Source organism: Harmonia axyridis, chromosome 4 (genome assembly GCF_914767665.1).
Source record: "Harmonia axyridis chromosome 4, icHarAxyr1.1, whole genome shotgun sequence".
NCBI lineage: Eukaryota > Metazoa > Arthropoda > Insecta > Coleoptera > Coccinellidae > Harmonia > Harmonia axyridis.
In genome coordinates, this window is record NC_059504.1 from 17,195,271 (window position 1) to 17,215,443 (window position 20,173).

At 34.9% G+C, this 20,173-nt stretch overlaps 1 protein-coding gene across 1 annotated transcript in view; it reads left to right on the top strand.

Moving 5' to 3' along the window:
- LOC123678337 (protein outspread) overlaps positions 1 to 20,173 on the top strand; it is a 202,995-nt gene that overhangs the window by 156,940 nt on the left and 25,882 nt on the right. The window contains exon 5 of the mRNA XM_045615319.1: positions 2,775 to 3,008. Within this exon, the coding sequence (XP_045471275.1) occupies positions 2,775 to 3,008 (234 nt within the window). The remainder of the gene's footprint in view (positions 1 to 2,774; positions 3,009 to 20,173) is intronic.

Below are 20,173 nucleotides of genomic sequence, written 5' to 3' on the forward strand. Positions count from 1 at the left end.
GATTACCGAAGAAGGGTTACACGACGTCGGGGAGAAAGACGTGAACCTCAGTTTCATGTTGAGCGTCATGTACACCGGACAGTAGGCGTTATGGTATTGGATACTATTGCTCATGCAAGTAGGTTACCTTTAGTCTTTATTCGAGGTAACATGACAGCACTGCGTTACCTCCAAGAAATAATGGAGCCATATGTTCTCCCTTACCTTAATGGCTTGAAAATCCAATATTTCAGCAAGATAATGCTCGACCTCATGTTCAACTTTAAATCAATATAATGCAAACTATAACATTCATTACTCCTTCCTGTTTTTTTTGTTCTCAGATTTAATTATATTATTTATATTATATAAGGAAGGATAGAAAAGATTTTGTTTGGATGTAGAAGAAATCTTGCAAACCTGTACAGGGAGACAGAGTTTTTGCTGTGGTTTTTATCTGTGACCTTGTATCATACGTTGAAGTGCATGATGCCCCGTTCACATTTCCTTTCTAATACTGAGATTTATCTACACATGCTTTATTGCTTCATTCATCTATCTACTCTCTATCCTTAAAGCTATGCGACGCCCTAGTATGAAGATGTCGCCTCGAAAACCATCTCTTTATGTCTTATTGTGCTTCTACCTTCAAAGGTTGATTTTCTCTTCGTCTATTCCTCGGCAATTTCCTCGATGCTTCAATTATCTTACTTCAACTGACACTACTCTCCTCTTTGAACGACAACCTTAATGAACATTAACAACAAAGGATGTATTGTTCCAATTTTGGTGCAATCAAATCCTGCCCTTTCATTAATAAATTCTTCACTACTGAATCCCCTATTCAGTCCTGCAGGATGTCCACATTCTAACAGCTAAATAACAGGCCTAACCTCACATGTCCATCACCGCCCAACCCTAAAAAAAATCGTGCATATATCCTTGCACCAAGAAGCGATCACTATGGCGAAATCCGCCAGTTAAATAATATTCATTGCTCTGCAATGTCGATTTTCGTTATTGAGCCGGGCAATTCGACCGGTACGTCGACCGGCCATCTAAAAAGCATGGGCGTATCGTGATCGTAATTGCTCGAGGGATCGTTAGAATTTGACGCGGAGACAAATTGGTTCTGAAAGTGAAACGATCAGTGGGAGGAAACAATACCGAAATTATTCCTTTATGTGCCTCTACAGTGCTTTGCGTTATTAATGTTTAGGTTGGATTAGAACTGACAGCAGATTGATCGTTTGATTTCTGTTTTGTGTGAGTTATCGATCAGAAAATGTCATAACATCAAAGGTGACTCAAGGAATCTGATAGGTGCTGTGAAAGGATATCCTTGTGGAAGTAACTGGATGTGTTCACAGATTAGGGGGATTTTTCCTGTTTGCTTGTGACTATAATACACTAAACTAATCGTAAAACAAATGTAGTTTATTCTGTGAAAGTTTTTTTTATTGTTTTCTTCGAAACTATTCAAGACATCTTCCTAAAAATTGACATCGTACCAAACAGTTACTAAAAAAAGAATCTTCACAGAAATAAAGGGTTTTCATGGTTTCATCAGAGACAAGATCTTCTCTGGTTTCATTTTGAAATGACCGCTACCTGGAAGCTATCACTTTTAAAGCTGTCATCTTTTGTATCTCAATACACAAATAGTGAAAATTTTGCAGTCACAGTTCGCGAAACTAAAGCAGTTTTTGGTTGTCGTGAAGCAACTTCTTGGCTGGCTGAAACTGTTGGAAACATTTGAGCTGTTGAGACAAATTGATGATGTGAAGAATATAAACTCTGTCGCTCAAGAACAACTGAGAATATTGCTACTGTAGACCGTAATTTTTACGAAAACCCCAGTTTGTCGATTACTTATTGACCTTGGCAATTAGGCCTACCACATATAACTTTTTATGTTCTAAATTGGAAGCTATTGTTATGGTCGACGTTTATTTTCAACATAATGTTTGCTACATTTCAAACAAGCAACGAAATAATCGCAATATTCCAGAACAACCACCGAGATCTTGTGATTTAACACCTGTAGACTTTGTTCCTTGGTATCACATGAGAGATAAGGTTTAAGCCAATGCTCCACAATCGATTCAAGACCCTAGAAATGGAAATGAAGTTACCGAGAGTGCGAAGTGTTCTCCTTTCATGAAAATGATATAAGGCTGCAACTGTAGCTGTAGCGGCCATTTGGCTGATATCTTTTTTCATCGTTAATGACGTCCTCTTAACATTCACAATGAAAACATCCATTGATTTATCTTAAAATATACTTTTTGTAATAATAATTTGTCTTTATTGAAGTGTACAGAGAAAAAAAATGAATGTTATGATTTTATTGGAAAACCCTTCACTTGATTTTCTTTCCATAATATGACATCTCACCTTGATCACTTGATTTTATTTCAACAGATCCTTATCATTTACCCTGGAGGAATTTTCATCTTTCCAAGTATCTTCAATTATTTCGTTTGCTTCATAGATACTATCTAATCTCATATCGAACAGAGAGAAAACTAAATAATTCAAATCCAATAAAACACACCTCTGAATTAGACGTAATTTATATCCAATATAGATAACGTATCCGATCAATTACGAAGAATAAAATGATAAGGTACATGTATTTGGAAATATAGTCCACGTTTTGCCCAAAATATTTCATGAGTATGAATCCTATTGAGTAAAAGAACTCTCAGGAATATGTACATTACCACTATCTGACAAGAAAGTCATTTAAAAAAGTCAACAAGATGGCTACAAGTCTCTTTCTTCGATTTCAGGTGGAAGGGCATCTCCCAGCCTACCACAACTTGGCAGGAGCGCTTCGCCCCAGCCTCCAAGACCTAGATTTCTGTCATGCACTACTTCTGGACCAAGTCCAAGAACAAACTTCGAAACCCCTCCTCTTAAAGAAGAAAGGGAGTCACCGCCCAAAGATGACCAGAGACCTAAATGGATTCCTGAACCTACGAAAAACATGCCTATCGATGTTATACCCCCACCAAAAAGAAGTGGTGAGTATATATTGACTTCTTGCATGCAAGAGATTATGTAATGATTCTGCAAAATTTTTCATCGTCCTCGTTAAAGTTAGTATTAGGAGAACTCATTGTCTCCAAATAGGATTTTTGGACAATATTGCTTTATGGATTACTCACGGTATGCGTTGCAAATACGGTAGGTGTTTTTTACTGGTTGCTAAACTACAGGTGACATGAAAAATGCAACACCAAGAAGGCGTTGAATTTCCTAGAAGGCAATATGAATGCCTACCGATATTTTAATGACGTGGTAGAACCCCATATTTCTTCAGGAGATGCAGGACACAATTTTTTAACAGGATAATGCCCTTTCCCTCATTGCAAGACAAACTATGGAACGTTCCGAAGATGCTTTGTTATTTCTGCCAACTGCCAAGTTTGGTCAGAAAACTTCAAAGCCTTTTTGGTGTTGCATTCTGTATGTAACAGGTTATTTCTAAATTGAAGGTTCAACCAAAAATGATATATTCCTGATCATTTGAAGAAAAAAGTGCGAAAGAAATGTGCCCGAAAATTGTTTGTTCTCCAGATACATGGTGTTGAAGTTTTTTTTTCAATTCTTTTTCCATAGCACCTTAACTCAAAGTTGACAATTGGCATAGCTATTCAAATTTTATATTTTATCATGTAATATGCTGATTTTGAATGCAAACCTACAGGGTGATATTTTTTCTGGAGCAGTGCCCGAATCTTTCCTGCAGAATTTTTTTTTGGTAACACTGATAGTTTAGAAGAATTTAAAAAAAAAACTTTGATCCTACACTACATTTTTCGTTCTTGTAGCTTTGTCATATCTGCTACCGAATTCGAGAAAAAAATATCAAACAATTCTCTAGTAATACTCAGGAAAAACCAAATTATTACAGAAAAAAACAGTAAGTAAACTGTGATGAATAAATTGATTACAAGTTTTGGTACTTACTTAGCCAATCTGTAGAGAAGATTGATGAAGATTCGATAAACTGCTACAAAAAACACCCTGTATCGGCAAAGCGTTTGCGGTTCCATTTTTATAGAACTTTTTCCTCAAAATTATACAAATAATCTCTCATTAACCATTGTATCTCCAATTAAGGAACACCCTGTATATTCAATACGCAGAAATTAAGAACCGAAAATAAGAAAATCTCGATATATTCATTAATAAAATTACTTTTTCTGCAGCTTAAAAAAGTACTCAGAAACATTGAATGTGAACGTATGCTTAGTACAATTGTTTATGGTAATGTCTTGTGTTTTAATGGAATTGGTTTGGTATTCACAAAAAAAAACAATATAACAGAAATGTCACTGAGATAAACGTAACTATATACTTTTCAGTAATTAAGTGGCAATTAATTAATTCAAATCAAGGCAAAATATGATGAGGTAACACTAAAAGCATCACGAATGTTAAAAACTACAGATCTCAGACAATAACAATTATTTCCAGCGGTAAAATATTCTTAACATTTTTGATACTCAAAATTCTTTTGAAAGTGTATTTCTTAATTCAGAGAATTATCTTCGAATATTTTAAAATCCACACCAGTACCTTATGATCTCAAAATCTACGAAAATGAAAAACAAGGAATTATTCTTACTCTAAGACGAAGAAAAATATAATTTCCTGTCTGAATTTTTGTCGGGTTACTCTTCATGTCAGACATGATTCCCTCCAAGAACTCATCAAGAGTCTTGAATTCCTCTAGGTTTTTCGAACTCTTTATTATACGATAGTGCCTATCATCCATAATAAAATTATTAAGAAGTTGGAAATACTGTCTCGTTCTCTATCCACGAGGAATATTTTCTTGTTGAAACATTGCTCAATCCCATATCGAGTGTTTTCAAAAGTGAACTCCCATGAATACTAATAAACTCGTCAGTTGAGCACATACCTTATAAAGAAATGTGTTGATTTGCCTAAAGCACTCTTGCTCTCAGCATGAAATTTACCGAAGCAACAATCGATCGGATTTGGTTTCGTAATAGTTATCGGAATTTTTTGATCGTCTCTTGCATATATTGTGGGAATATTGCTCAAAAAAATCGAAGGTTGGTTTCGACATTTTCGAGAATTGAACCATGGCCGATGACCATCTTTCCCATACGTTCTAAGATAAGCTGATGAATGATTTCATTGAAATAGCGTATTCCTGCGAAATTCGTATTTACTTTTACTATACGCCGCATCGTTTCTCCATTCATGACTTAATTCTTCTTTCCAAACCAGTCTGATAAATGGGAAAAACATGTTTCCGATACTGAGAACTTTTTATGAAAATTGGCTATTTTTGGAGAGAATACAAAAAAAATGTAATAATAAGTTTTCGAATAATTTTTTTTAATTTTGTTTCCTTGATTTTCTGCTTGAAAAATTCATGGATCTTATTCTCGAGCTTGGAGAATCATTGATTCTTGTGACAAATTTTTGGAAAATGAACTCATAGCTTCCTAGAAAAAATTCTTACTTCTTCATTATTTCTTTCCAGCGAGCATTTTTTTGAGGTATGAGAACAAAAAAAATTCGCTGAGGGCCAGATCTGGCAAATAAGGTGGATGCAGAAGCAAGCCAAGATTTTGCTTCAACTGTATTTTTCCCTTCAAAAGGCAATATTTTACCAGCACACGAATTTTTTTTCATATTTTTTCAAATAACAAAAGTAGCTACACTCACAACGCAATATCTCACAAACTAATGGTTCGACTGCTGTCAAATTTTTACACGTATCGTTTGAAGGTTGGTACTAACTAAAAATCATATGGATTTAATACAAGCACCGCCATTTGTGCATCGGACCGGGGACTTTTCAATTGGCCTTATAGTTACTTGCAGGAAATTGATTATAAATGAAATAACATATCGCTCTTTACGTATTCGGTGATTTGACGTCCTTGACTAAACATGATGATGTTCAAATTTCAGGGTTTTGAACCAATTTTCGTTCATATATTTAGATTCCAGAAACAAACAAACTAAATAGGTATAATATGTAGTAATGAATTGATACAAAAGGTATCAAAGTGATTGTTATTTTATAATATACTGAAATAGAATGTGTTTTTCATTCTTTGATTTTTATTTTTTCATTCAACAGAGTATTTATTCGACTAAATGAAGATGGTAAGCAAATATTTCAAATGTTGATTTCGTTACTTTTTATTTATTAGGTACTTCAACTTACACCTATTTCGTTTGTCTCTGTAGCCTCGATAGTCAAAATTTACAGACGAAACGTTGCTTTTTTTTTAATTTCATCCTGCTTTCAATTGGTCCTAACCTATGATTTGAATTTCATCATCGCACTTCACATTACGTGAATATCTCAATCGAGATTGTAAAAAATCGCGATAAATCTGGCTGCGGGGCCGGAACTTTAGGGATGCACCTTCATATACGAATGGTGTGATAAGTATCGCAACAAAGTTGCATATCACTGTCCGTGCGGCCGTATATTTCACGAGTTAAGGGGCACAACATAGAGGCTGGGCCTAATTATGGACCCCAGCGAGAGAGAGACCTAAGGCAAAAAAATATATCTCCTTTGTAATTATCATGCCAGCCTTCGGTCCAGCGCCACAGCCGTTGGAATCAAAGAGCCCATTCTTCCTCCTTGGCCACGGTATCTTTCTAGCTCCTTGTCATACCGTGTTCGCGGCCGGCTGGTGTGATCGTGCATTTAAGTCCTACGGGGGACACGCTAGGAAATTTGGATTTATGTAGACCGGCTGTTTCAACCTTTCCGAACATGTTCGGTTCTTTGTTGTTAACCACACGAGATGCGATCGTTGATTATATTTGATCGGAGAGAAGTCGTCGAGTCTTGCCCACCTTTAGAAAATTTATTGAGGTAGGTGCACTAAGAAAAATTTAAATGCGGGTCTGTATTTAATTATCCTGTATACAGGGTGTTTCCGAATTGTTACGAAAGATATTAGGAGGTGATACTCCGACAAAAATCAATTGATTGCCGTTTTTGGACAGTTCTGTCTATTTGAAATCTAAACTTCGCATAAAGGTAAAAATTTGGCAAACCATATTTCGTCTCCAGTCACAATGCGATGCAGAAATCTTTTCCGTGTTTGCCTTGCAATCAGCTGTTCACAAGCAAACTAACGCCATTCAACATCTCTCGGCTTCAACTCATATGGCACCCAATTTCCTTGTTTCTGAATCATTCCCATGACTTTCAGGCATTTTCAAATTGCTTGTTGCGTCACTCCCAATGATTCTGCCAATTCTTGTTGCGTTTGACACGAGTCTTGATCAGGTAATGCCTCGAATTCTGCATCTTTGAAAACCTTCTCTACTCCACCGCCATGCTAGTTTTCGACGTCAAAATCACCGTTCTTGAAGCATTGAAAGCACTCTCGGCACGTTCCTTCGCTATTTGCGGCCTCACCAGAGATATTTGAGAGCAATCGATGAGCCTCGGCCTTAGATGTATTCATATTGAAGCAGAAAATTAAAACCTCCCGCAAATGACGAGAATTTGGCTCGTAAGCTGACATGTTAAATCGAGAATAACTTTATGAGGCAGACACAAATCGACTAATATTTCGATGGCGTTATGTTTACAAATATCTAAACTTATTGTATGATATCTACGATCCATTCATCTCGACTACCACTAACCGCTACAGCCAGCTATTGCAAAACGGCGGAAGCAAAGTTGTACACCTAAATATGAAAACTGTGGGCACAAGATTCATAATTTAATTAAACTTCATTAGCGATGTGAAATAAAATCCTTCGAAAATTTGCTTGAAATTCCTCCATCGTCCAAATACAGTTGTCCATGAAATTTAAATATAGCCCCATTGGTTTATAGAATAACGGTACTCGAAAATTGTCACTTCCTGTGAGATTCCATCGGATTCCTTGATTCCAGCGTCTGATTTGAAGAATGCCGATTTTTCTGCATCGTTTCTAGAGAATATCCCCATAAATTTACTCGAGCACCTTGACGATTAACATGCACATGTTACTAGTAAGGAGAGTTAAAACGGTAGTCGAGAATGGGGAAGTTATTTCAATAAGTATTGTATACAAAACGGCTTCCCGTTGCTAAACAGAGAATCTTGCTGCAACATAAACAAATTTGATTCTGAAGTGCACTTCCTGAAGGTGCTAAAGGAAGCCACAGCCACCGACGTTCGCAGGACGATTATTTTAGTTACAAACATGTTTTGCGCGCTCGTCTCCTAAAACAATGTAAACATTTTGTTTCTCTAGGCCTTTTTCGTGTCTAATTCTAGACTGATTTCTTATAGATATCTGGCACTTTTATAAGATATGACATTTTGACGTTTAGTTTGTGTTATAATTCAAGTTATGTTTATAAACATAACTTGAAGGTTTGCAGCTCTGGAATATGTAACAATGTAAACAATATGTTTGGTTCCTAAATATTTGAGGTATTAATATCTCGGTTTCTATATTCATAAAAGCAACAAAATTGAGGTGCAACTCAAAACAATGTATCTCTTTCTGAGAAATAATAAATAATTCAAAGTATCTGAAATTTATTCGAATAATAGTTATTTGTTTTACTAGGCAGTCAATCTACTTTGCTGCCGCGTTGAACATATAATTTTTTCTTCAAATATTTATAATGATATATGTAGGATCATGTATTTGCAAATTATTACATTTATTTATTATTAAAATTACATTTTTTTTGAAAAATAGCGGATATGTTTATATTATGGACAGTAATAGCGACTTAGAAGTACTTAGAACTAAGGAAGGTGGCAAAAAATATCGATTGTCAGAAAATGTCGATTGTTTTATTTGCATTGAGAATAATTTCTTTGCTGCCTAGGCAGAAAAGCGGTTTCTCTACTCTGCTGTCTAGGCAGAAAAAGTAATACTCTGCTGATTGATATGTGTCTGCAAAATCATTATTTATTGTCAATTGGAGAAAAATTAATTATCTATAAGAGTCAAATATGAAACGTTTTCAGCTGTTACTATTGATCATGATTGAAACAATTTGTTTTCGCCAATAACAATAGACAAACAAAGCTACAACTAGCGGAATTTATATGAGGATAATTCTTGAAGAGAAAAAAACAACCAAAATAATCAAAAATTTTTCCATCAATCGCAATATTTTCACTCCTATGAAAGATCATATTGATAAGTAGCATATAAAAAGGTTATAGGGCTAGCTTTGTTCCGATACATAATATTGTAAATAACGTGAATATAAAATTACATTTTCACATTTTCATTTATTGTTTTTTCGGAAACAGTAGAATGTAACCAAAAATTCAATTCATCAGAGTCATCACATCGATAATAATATTTACATGAAGAAATGGAATTATGTAATTTCCGAAAATTTTCAAGAATGAGAATCCTTCGCATAAAATTCGCATAGACCATTGGAAGGACAGAAATATTCGAGATACTCTCAGGTTGTAGTTCTTCTCTTAACCGAGAGTGGAAACCTTGACCAAGTAAGTCTTACAGCTATGGGACAATACAATGAGAGACATTGAATTTACGAACGGTACTTCGCTATTCAAATGACATAATACAGGATACACACACAGGCTTGAGAGGAAAAGACACTCTACACACTGCATACAAGTCAAATTCCTAAGAATACTTACTTCGTAATAAATCTCTCAAATGTTGGAATCTGAAAGATTAGAGGAACTGTTAGAATTGTTCGTTACCGCACCACTGATTTAGAAAATATGAAGAGCATGTAATAATCGTGAATTCGATTCTAATAAAACATTTACATAATTACTTTTTTGCGCAATCGAGTTTTCAAGTGTGATTTTACCGAAGCCTGATGATGAATCGTCATCAAATTCAATTTTATTCGGCTTTATACAAGGAAAACGAAGCAAATCCTCACAGAATATAAGGCCCTTTCCATATAGTGATAAACATAGATAGAGCTAGTGTACGCAATTTTTGCATGTCCCCAACATGGTTAGATTACGTTGTCGGATTGTGATATATGTATTTTCAAATCCACAATTTTACTATATCGTTATGAATGTATATTATATTGAATGAAATATATTTATTTGAGTGATTCGCAATTATATATGCAGTTTTGAATATGTGGAATCCGATATTTTTCCTAATTGTCAAATTTATAATAAGCTGAATATTTATTATTTTCTGCATCTACCTGCTGAAATCTAAGGTTTGGCAACTATTGCTCTCCTAGTGTCATCGGTTGTTTCACGTCGTTTGGCGTGCTTGAAGTTTGTTTTCTGAATTTCTGATGAATTTAGGTATTCATTTCAATATATTTTGAATTAATTTGAAACGTTGATTCACAATGAGCCATAAGAAGTGCGTTCTTTGTGGATAAACTCGCGACTTGAGTGAAATATCGTGTAACGTTACAATTGCCCATGAGACTCTAAGGACTAATTTCTAGGGGTGGTTTGGCTTATTTGGCAACAAAACTCCTACTCAGGTTTTTACAAATTTAATAAAATTAAAATATACAATGATCGATCCTTTTCACTCCAAACAAATAATAAAATAGAAACTTAACTTAAAACGATTTTAAATGAGCCACTCTGCTACTAGGATGGAACCTCTTCTGTATATTATCTTCAGCCTTCTGAACACCAATTCTTATCAGGAAGCTATAGTACTCCAGTCCTCATTCAACGAAGTTGGTGTGATAATGCCAGGTATTTCGCAGGAATTCTTTCAGATTCAGGGAGTAAAGTGGTCTAACATACGTACTATCCCAAATTCTGTATCTCAAGGAAGCAGTTCTTGATATTTTTCAATCCCAAGAAAAGTTCCTGTTCCAATCCCACGGGGGGTTTCTTCGTTCTAATCCCACGGGAGGTTTTCTTCGTTCTAATCCCACGGGAGGTGCTTTGAGAAAATGAACAAAAATGATATCAGAATATGTTAACTGAATTTACAACTCCTTCTCGGATTTCTAACCAAGAAATTACAAAGAAATCATTACATTTATTATCAAATAAACCTGAGAAGGAGTTTTGCTGACATTATTTGACACAAAAAGAATTCTACCAAACCTGAAATACGTTTCAACAAGATGGATTACTCTAAAAAAAAACAACTACTGTTTCAAATTGAATTGATTCATTCTGGTGAGATTATTACTTGTTGAATAAAAATGTTCATGTTAACACTTACCGAGAATCCCGACACAATTCTCGCCGATAAATAAGATTCCGAGTCTCAAATTAAATTAATAATGACTGAAATCTAAATCTGAGGTACTTATTCTTGCTGGAGTCTCAATCATCATTGAAAATATTTCAGAAAATTCTCTCCAGAAACGCGCATCTGCGTTCCGACCGAAAGTACACGATATGAAACGATTAATTGACAAATTACCGCGTCTTCAAAAATTCCAGTAGCGTAACATGGAATGAAGCGTGCAAAATCGTTGCACACGTATCACTGATATGTTTTCATTTCCGCGCGCTTCATGTCAAATTTGATAGTTCATTTTGGGGACAAAATTTGCTCACTGTAAATGACATATGCTCCCTCCATCTATGTTTATTACCTTGAGGCACCTACGCACCTGAAAATGCATATGACAACGCTCGTAGAACGGCACTGAATTGCAATACAATGGGAAGTAGGTTGGACTGTTGTTATTATCGATGTAAATTGGGTTAGGGGAGCCAATTTGTTACAAGTTGTGGCAAATATGGTTATTGAAGAGATACGATAATATTTGAACATGACAACATGTATTGGTATGATGGTACTGAATATAATATTTCTCACCACAAAGTTGTCATCTCAATTGCTTTAGAGTTATGTTACGAGCATTTGAAAATTTCATTCGATAAAATAACTATACTTATAAATAAAATAAAATCGACTTAGTCACACCATTTGTTCTCTTAATTTGATTCTGTCCGTCTGGTCGTTCATTTATACAAGATAACTTTCGAACAGAAGGACCTAAAAGCTTAAAATTTTCTGGCTAGGTTCGAATTTCAAATGCCAAGGGTAAATTGTTCGATATGTTATCTTTTTGGTAATTTCAAAACTGCAAATTCGATCGAAATGAAAAGTATTTGAATGTAGAATACCATTTTCAAGCCTCGTGCGAAATTTCATGTTATCGCATAAGCAGAACTATTCGAAATTCAAAAAGAATATCGAAAAATGATTACCCAATATTTCTGCACTGTAGAGAATTCGGGTGTTAATATGAAATAACCAATTCAAGCTCCATCCAAAATATCAAGTTGATAACATAATCAGAATTGAAAAAAAATCGAGAAGAATATTGGAAAAGAAATACCTTCTATTTTCGAGATTCTAGATCCCATCAATATTTCTTGTTAATACTAATATAATAGAAAAAATGCGAAAAGCGTAGACTTGAAGTCAGTCGCTTTTGAGCTGTTCCCTCAAGGGTCAATTGCATCCTTAAAAACCACATAACTGTATGTAGGTATATGTGATCTCCAAAAGCGCAATTGGCACTTCACGTCGATGCTTTCCTCATTTTTAGGCAAGCATTCGTCTACCCTATTACCAATTTGAAGTAATCTCGCATACCTTGAACATCTCGAGACTACCGAGAGATCATCAGCATCCATCTCATTATCCAGTTATATGGAAACGTTTTGAAATCTAACAGTTTTGTCTCTTTCTCCCATCAACAATCACCGATGAATCCTATACGAAAGGCGGCCATCAAAAGAAAAAAATATTACCTAACGTCAAACGGTGACCTTCAAGGTCAACAATTTAGAAGTCTTAACCGGTGTTAGTGGAGGAAAATCGAAGAATTGTTGGCGATGCACCGGGCTCGTTGGTTTTACCGTTAAATATTTTGTGAGAGATAAACAGTTAAATTAATACCACACGATGTATTCAAAAGGTGTACAGGTTTGAAGGAGCAATAAAGCTAGAACGTCGAGATAGGTGCTTGTCTAATTACTAGGCGAGAACCCGAGAAAAAATGCCCCAACGTAAATAATGTTATGGAGTGCCTCAGAGTGTGAAGCTTGGGCCGTCCTATAAGTTATTTATGAGACGAAATATCAGGTTTCTAGACTTTTTTTTTTCTATGGGCAATCATCAGGAATTTCATGGATGCTCGTGTTTGTGTCGGATTTTTTCTGTGATTTAGCAGAGGCGTTTGACTTTAAACTGGAGATCAGGCAGTTTTTTCCACTGATAGTATTCATAAGATCCCGATAATTCCATCAAGTTAGGAATTGAAAGATTTATCTAGCTCTCACTTTGTTTTATTGTAATCTCGACAATGTGACGAATATATCAAAAAGAAAAAACAACATTTCAAAATAATAGGCGACAAAATATATTATACTTGAAAAATGAGTCAGGAGTCTTAGTGCTCTTGTTCTTTCATGGGCTAATTGCGCCCTTGAAGACTTCAGCACTGTATATATATGTGGTTATCAAGAGCGCAATTGGCACATGAATGACGATCACCAGAAGCTCACTGACTTCTTCAGTGATATCTTTTTTTAATATTCTTTTTGAATTTCCTGTAGGTTCTGTTCACTATATTAACACAAAATTTCATAAGAAGCTTTTAATTGTTTTACCATACCTGCGCACAAAATCTCAACTTCATTTTTAATCTCGGAAATATGATTTACTTATTTCTTGTCCAATATTCTGCTAGACTCTTCTATGGGCCTGGTGATATGTTCAGCTTAAAGTTTTGCAGAAAGTTAGAAATTCTTATTTCATATCAACACCCAAAATCTCGAATACGTCGGTTTTGTAGTCGAAATATAGGATTTTTTTTTATATTCTTCTTTAGTTGTCTATGTTTCTGGTAACGTATTCAACATGAAATTTTGCACAAAGCTTGAAATTGGTTTTTTACATCGAAATGCGAATTCTCGTCTCTATCGAATACGCAATTCTGTAATTAAAATGATTTATCATCAGCGAGTCGAACCTTATTATTTAAGACAATTGCCGGCTCGAATTTCAAAAAATAAAAATGTTGTGACGAAATTCTCAAAAACAAACGCTAGTAATGTCGAGCTGAAAAACTTAATTTCCCTAAAGTTCCCCTTAGTTTCAAAAAGGACAACCTCGATTTCTTCTTGTCTACCTCAGAGTAATAAACATAGATAGAGGGAGAATATGTCATTTTCAGAGAGCAAATCTTGTTCCCAAAATGAAGTTTCAAATTTGACGAAAAGCGCCCGGAAATGAATTGAAAACATATCAGTGATACGATATTTCACTCAATTCTCGAGTTTCTCCAAAAAGAATGCACTTCTTATGCCCCATAGTGAATCAATGTTTCATATTAACTCAAAATATTTTTAGATGCACACCTAAATATATTAGAAATTAAGAAAACAAACTTCAAGCGCGCCAAACGACGTGGAACAACCGATGACACTACGAGAGCAAAAGTTGCCAAACCTTGGATTTCAGCAAGTAGATTCTGCTTATTACAAATTCGACAATTAGGAAAAATATCGGATTCGAGATATTCAAATTTGCACGTTTAATCGGGAATCACTCAAATAAATATATTTCATTCAATATAATATACATTCAAAATGATATAGTAAAATTGTGGATTCGAAAATATATCACAATCCGACAACCTAATCTAACCATGTTGGGAACATGTTAAAATTGCGTATACTAACTATATCTATGTTTATTACTCTATGTTAAATATCAGTTTGACAGTTATTAGTTTCGTTTTCATGGAAAGAAATGAATATTCAAAACCAACAGAAAATTAGGTTCTGAACCAAACTATAATCCACTACATTAAACTGATATTTCAAATTCTAATTCGACAATATATCAAAGTAGGTATAAACTCAACCTAATAAAGCCAGAGTAACATTTCATCAGAAATAAATAGTTCAGGTCATGAAAATAGATCAGTAGCCTAATTCAATTCTATATCATTAATGAATGAGTTATAATAATCTATTTATGAAAAATTAATCGTCGGACAGTTGTTTCCTAGAACCCCATTTTTTTTATAAGTATGCATATCGATCATTCTAATTAATACATTATTTATCACCACTAAATCATTTTGTGTTGTTCTCGAATCGATATAAATTCTCCGAAAGAACGAATGTATTAACCTTGACGGCTGTGGTGTACAAAACAACAGATTAAAAACGATCTGCTTCGAATGTATAATCAAAAATTAGAAACGGTACACGCATTGTTGGCTGTGACTTCGCTATCTGATTTTGTATGAGAGGAAGAGGCGTTGTTTTACGCACATATTCCATAAAAGAAAAAATTCAACATATTTACACACAATTCGTCTGCAGTCATGATTTATTCTTAGAAGAATTTCTTATGAGTAGGTTGAATAGGGTCAGTGTGAGGATTTGTTTGAACGTTATTATTTCTGGTATTATATATATTTGTGTTAGATCTTCGACCAAGTAGTGCAAACAAAACACTTTTCAAAGGGGTCTTTCAACAAAAATTACTGTCTTTCTTTCGAACCAAGAATCATATCCTACTATCCAAAATTTTATTGGCTTTTGAATAAAATAGAATTTTCGTTCAAGTAAAAAGTCAACACGTTAGATCTGTCGGTTACATTGAGCATTCTTTCATAAGTTCAGCTTATTGAAACATTCAGATACTACAGGGTAAAAGTTCATGAAAAGAGGTTTATCATCTTGTTATAAAACGATTCTCGTTAAATATTGAATGAACAATCTTTTCTTATTTTTATTATCTAACTATAGACGAAATAATATTTACGTCAATTCAACATGAAAAACACTCCCTGCAGTATTCCTTAATACAGCCTCTATTAATACTTTATCATTCATTGTTTCATTGTAGTAGGTGTTGAAATATTTGTAATTTACTTATCGCTGGTTTGGAAATGGAGTTCACAGAATTTGAATGAGAATTGATAATACACATTTTATGATTGTCAATTTCGGAATTTTATCATATTGAAAAGTAGCTGGTATTGGTGAAAAGCGGTAATCGTTTATTTTCATTTATTCACATCTTTCAAATATTAAACTATGATTGAAGTCACTTTCAATCGAGTGAAGATCGAATAAATCAAATAATTCAAAGTTTAGTGGATGATTTCAACAATTATTTTCCTCAATGCAAACAAAATTGAACTATCGGAAGATACCATTTTTCGAAAAAATTTGGGGTTGAATTAGGATTGATGTACAGACTCAAAAAAAAAATAGCATCTACAGGAATTTTACCTAAAAATATGATATTTTGTATTATATTATATTTCGAACAATAGCTCCTTTGTTATGTTGTATCATCTATATTTGATGGTAAAGTGCCATAAAATGCTTGAATGTCTTCTAAATCAGATGAAGAGGGTGAAATTTTAATAATAATTATCAATTCTACGGCATTACACTGCTAGACCATCGCTGACTTCAATAATCTTTGTACCATAAGTATGGGAATTGTTGTTCTGTTGATTCGAGAAGTTCACAACATTTTGACGACCAATAATGTTCTAGGTAATTCATGGACAAAATTCTTTCAAGTTTCTGTTTTTTTCAGGAGAGCGAAACTTTCATTTCAATTAATGAAACTTTCAATAATGTTCGAGTGAAGAGTGCTTTCGCCATTTTGCAACCACATTTCCTGCCTTACATACCTTTCCTTGGTTGACTGAAGATCCAAACATTTTTCCCAGATTAACTGGAAAGATCAATTTTATTCCTAGACTCAAATTCTCATTTATTCGAGGTATCAACTCAATTATTTTCGAGTAACTGATCAAGAACGCTCTCATTGAATGACGCCCCCATCTCATTTTCATCTCAGCATCTAGGATCTGGTTTGAAAGGGTGTGAAGTGTCCATTCATAATTTCTTGGAGAAAGCAAATCCTTGACTGAGATCGATAATTAGGAGCAAGCTCAAATTTTTCAGACTACCCTTTGGAGCCTCTAGACTCAAGAGTATCTGAAACTAATGGTGGGAGGATATATACAGGAGAGGCCTAAAATTAACAGAACATATATGCTCTGTAACATGGATAAAATATATTATTATTCATTCACGAAGTTGAGAGATAAGCTCAAAAAGCACAACAAACATTTAAGGCTCCATAGAAATTTTAGATTTTTGGTCACCATTCCCCGAACAGAGCGCTATAGTATTTCATCAGGATTTTCGAATGATCTCATCTCGCTGATGACGAATTGTCCTCAAATTCAATTGTGTCCGTCCATCAAAAACAGAGAAAATTCAACAAGAATATCGAAAAAAATAGAATTCAATATTTCAATGACCACATATTTGACTTAATTGAGAATTTGCATGTAGATGTGAAATGAGAATTTGAAGTTTTGTGCGAAAGCAGATAACGTAATCAAAACCATAGAAAATTCAGAAGTTCATCGGATAAAAAAGCAATATTTTTCGGCAACCGTCCGGGAAGTGCTCACTTCCCGGACACTTTTTCTCTGAGAAAGTAGCACTTCCCGGCCTAGTCCGGAAAGTACGTACTTCCCGGACTAGGCCGGAAAAGAATCATAGAATCCATAGCAACCGAGATAACGGCTGACAGTTCATATGAAATTAGTTGTCAAAATTTGCATGTTTTTTGATCGCAATCGCAATAAAATATGGAAAGCAGCAGCGATAGTGTTATTTTACATGGTTGCCGAAAAAATATTGTACGCAACACGTCCGAAAATGGTTTTTTTGGACGAATAGACAAAATTCCAGGACGAGCGTAGGCGAGTCCTGGAAGTCTGTGAGTCCAAAAAAACCATTTTCGGGCGTGTTGCGTATTTTCCCTATTTTCCGGACTTGTTACGTAAATTACTATTACGTGACCATACATCTGATTGGGACTTTTCACATAGAATAACAATTTTAGGGTTGTACAAAATTTTGTGTTTATAGTATCATTAGAACCATAGAACAGGCTAGCAGAATATCGGAAAAAATGAGGAAGGCATTGACGTGAAATTAGGAGGATTTGATAGCTAATTCGTTCGTGCGCCAAGTGCACCCTTGGATATACCTATTTATACAATTCTGTGCTCTCCTCTTTTTCATACTAATCACGATAAATTAAAATCAAAACCATATAAACAATGACCTTCCGATTATGGTGTCCGAAGAAAGTTCGTTAGGTCGACTTCGAGCAGCTCACCATACAGAGATTTTCTTTCTAGTTCGGCGGTAAACTTAAGAGGTCGTTGCTTCCTTATATCAACTCGGCGGAGAATTAATTAAACTGAAATAATATAAAACGGCCATCAGATTAACCAGCCACTTGGAGTTAAATCACAATGAGACTTGAACGTAAATAGACACACTCATTTGGAACGTATGGTAGAACAAATAAGGCTGGCGAGGTGAGATTTCTCATGCTCAATAAATAACCGTTCAGTTTTCTAATCAGATAATTCTGTAACAACTTCTAATTTAATTCGATCTGACCACTTTCATATCCAAATGAAACTGTGGGAATATTTGATCTTTTTGCTTTCTAGCTGCAATTTTCTTTGTGATGATACCGGTGAATTAGGTGCATAATAACAACGATCTGTTTCGTCGTTGAATGGATTTGATTATTGGCTTTTGATAATGCAGGATGTCCTGCTAATAGTACATCAAACTCATTTGCAAGTGAATAATGGGGGGAATAGTTATTTATAATACAAGTGCAGAAGGCATTGCTATTCTTCCACGAGTTCAAAATTCAAAAACGAGCCACGAAGTGGCGAGTTTTGGAATGAACGAGTGGTAGAATGAGCCTTCTGTACGAGTATTATACATTATTTTCTCTCATTCATTGCATTTTCGTTGAAATTAATGAAATATTTCCATATATATAATTTAGTGATTTTTGCATTGAAAAATGTTGGTTGGCAGAACTGATTTCTTTAAGGCAAATTGATGAATTGACAGATGAAGCCGTGGCGGAAAGTTCGGAGTACCAACATAGAATAATAAAATATAACCATGAAAACTGTGCGTTTCTGATATATTCTCGCACGATTTTGTTCTACAAGATGTGGAAGAATGAACGGAATAACCACAGAATTGGAGAAAGATCATTTTCGAACTTGGAAATTTCTATGAAGATTTATCATAAGAAATGAAGTATGCACTGATGTGAACTCAGTTCCTTATGAACGCTGGTTCATTCATGCGCCAATTGCAACCTTGGAACCACAAAACTTTATATAGGTATAACAGGCCAATTGAAAAGTCTCCGGTTTACCATGGTAAAACACATTTTCTGGCAAAATTCGATTTTATTATCCAATATAGTTGTCTTCGAGGGCGATACAGCGATTTTAGCGATCTTCCAACTTTTCGATACTATTTTTGTAGTACGATTTGTCTTTCGCTTCAAAATAGGCCTCAGTTTCGGCGATTACTTCTTCATTGGCGCTAAATTTCTTTCCAGCGAGCATTCTTTTGAGGTCTGAGAACCGGAAAAAGTTTCTGGGAGCCAGATCTGACGAATACGGTTGATGCTGAATTAATTCGAAGCCCAATTCATGCAATTTTGCCATTGTTTTCATTGATTTGTGATACGGCGCATTGTCTTGATGAAACAGCACCTTTTTTTTGCAAATGATACCATTCTTAAAGATTTCATCTTTTAAACTATCCAATAACGCTATATAATAATCACTGGTGATCAATGAAAACAATGGCATAATTGATTGAATTGGGCTTTGAATTGCTTCTGCATCCACCGTATTCGCCAGATCTGACGCCCCGCGAGATTTTCCTGTTCTCAGACCTCAAAATATTGCTCGCTGGAAATAAATTTAGCACCACTGAAGAAGTAATCGCCGAAACTGAGGCCTATTTTGAAGCGAAAGACAAATCGTACTACAAAAATGGTATCGAAAAGTTGGAAGATCGCTATAATCGCTGTATCGCCCTCGAAGGCAACTATGTTGAATAATGAAATCGAATCTTGCCAAAAAAATGTGTTTTACTATGGAAGACCGGGGACTTTTCAATTGGCCTGTTACAACTGCGTACACCATACAAAGTGGTCATCTCAGGACTGCCAGAGAAAAAATGAATGGGTACCTAATGTTTCACTGATACGCGGAAAGCCACGTGGTGGTAATCCCTCTTAAGGGTTTACACTTCCTTTTCCACTAGTGTAGTGTAGATTCATTTTAATTCTGTGTGGAAATCGCATG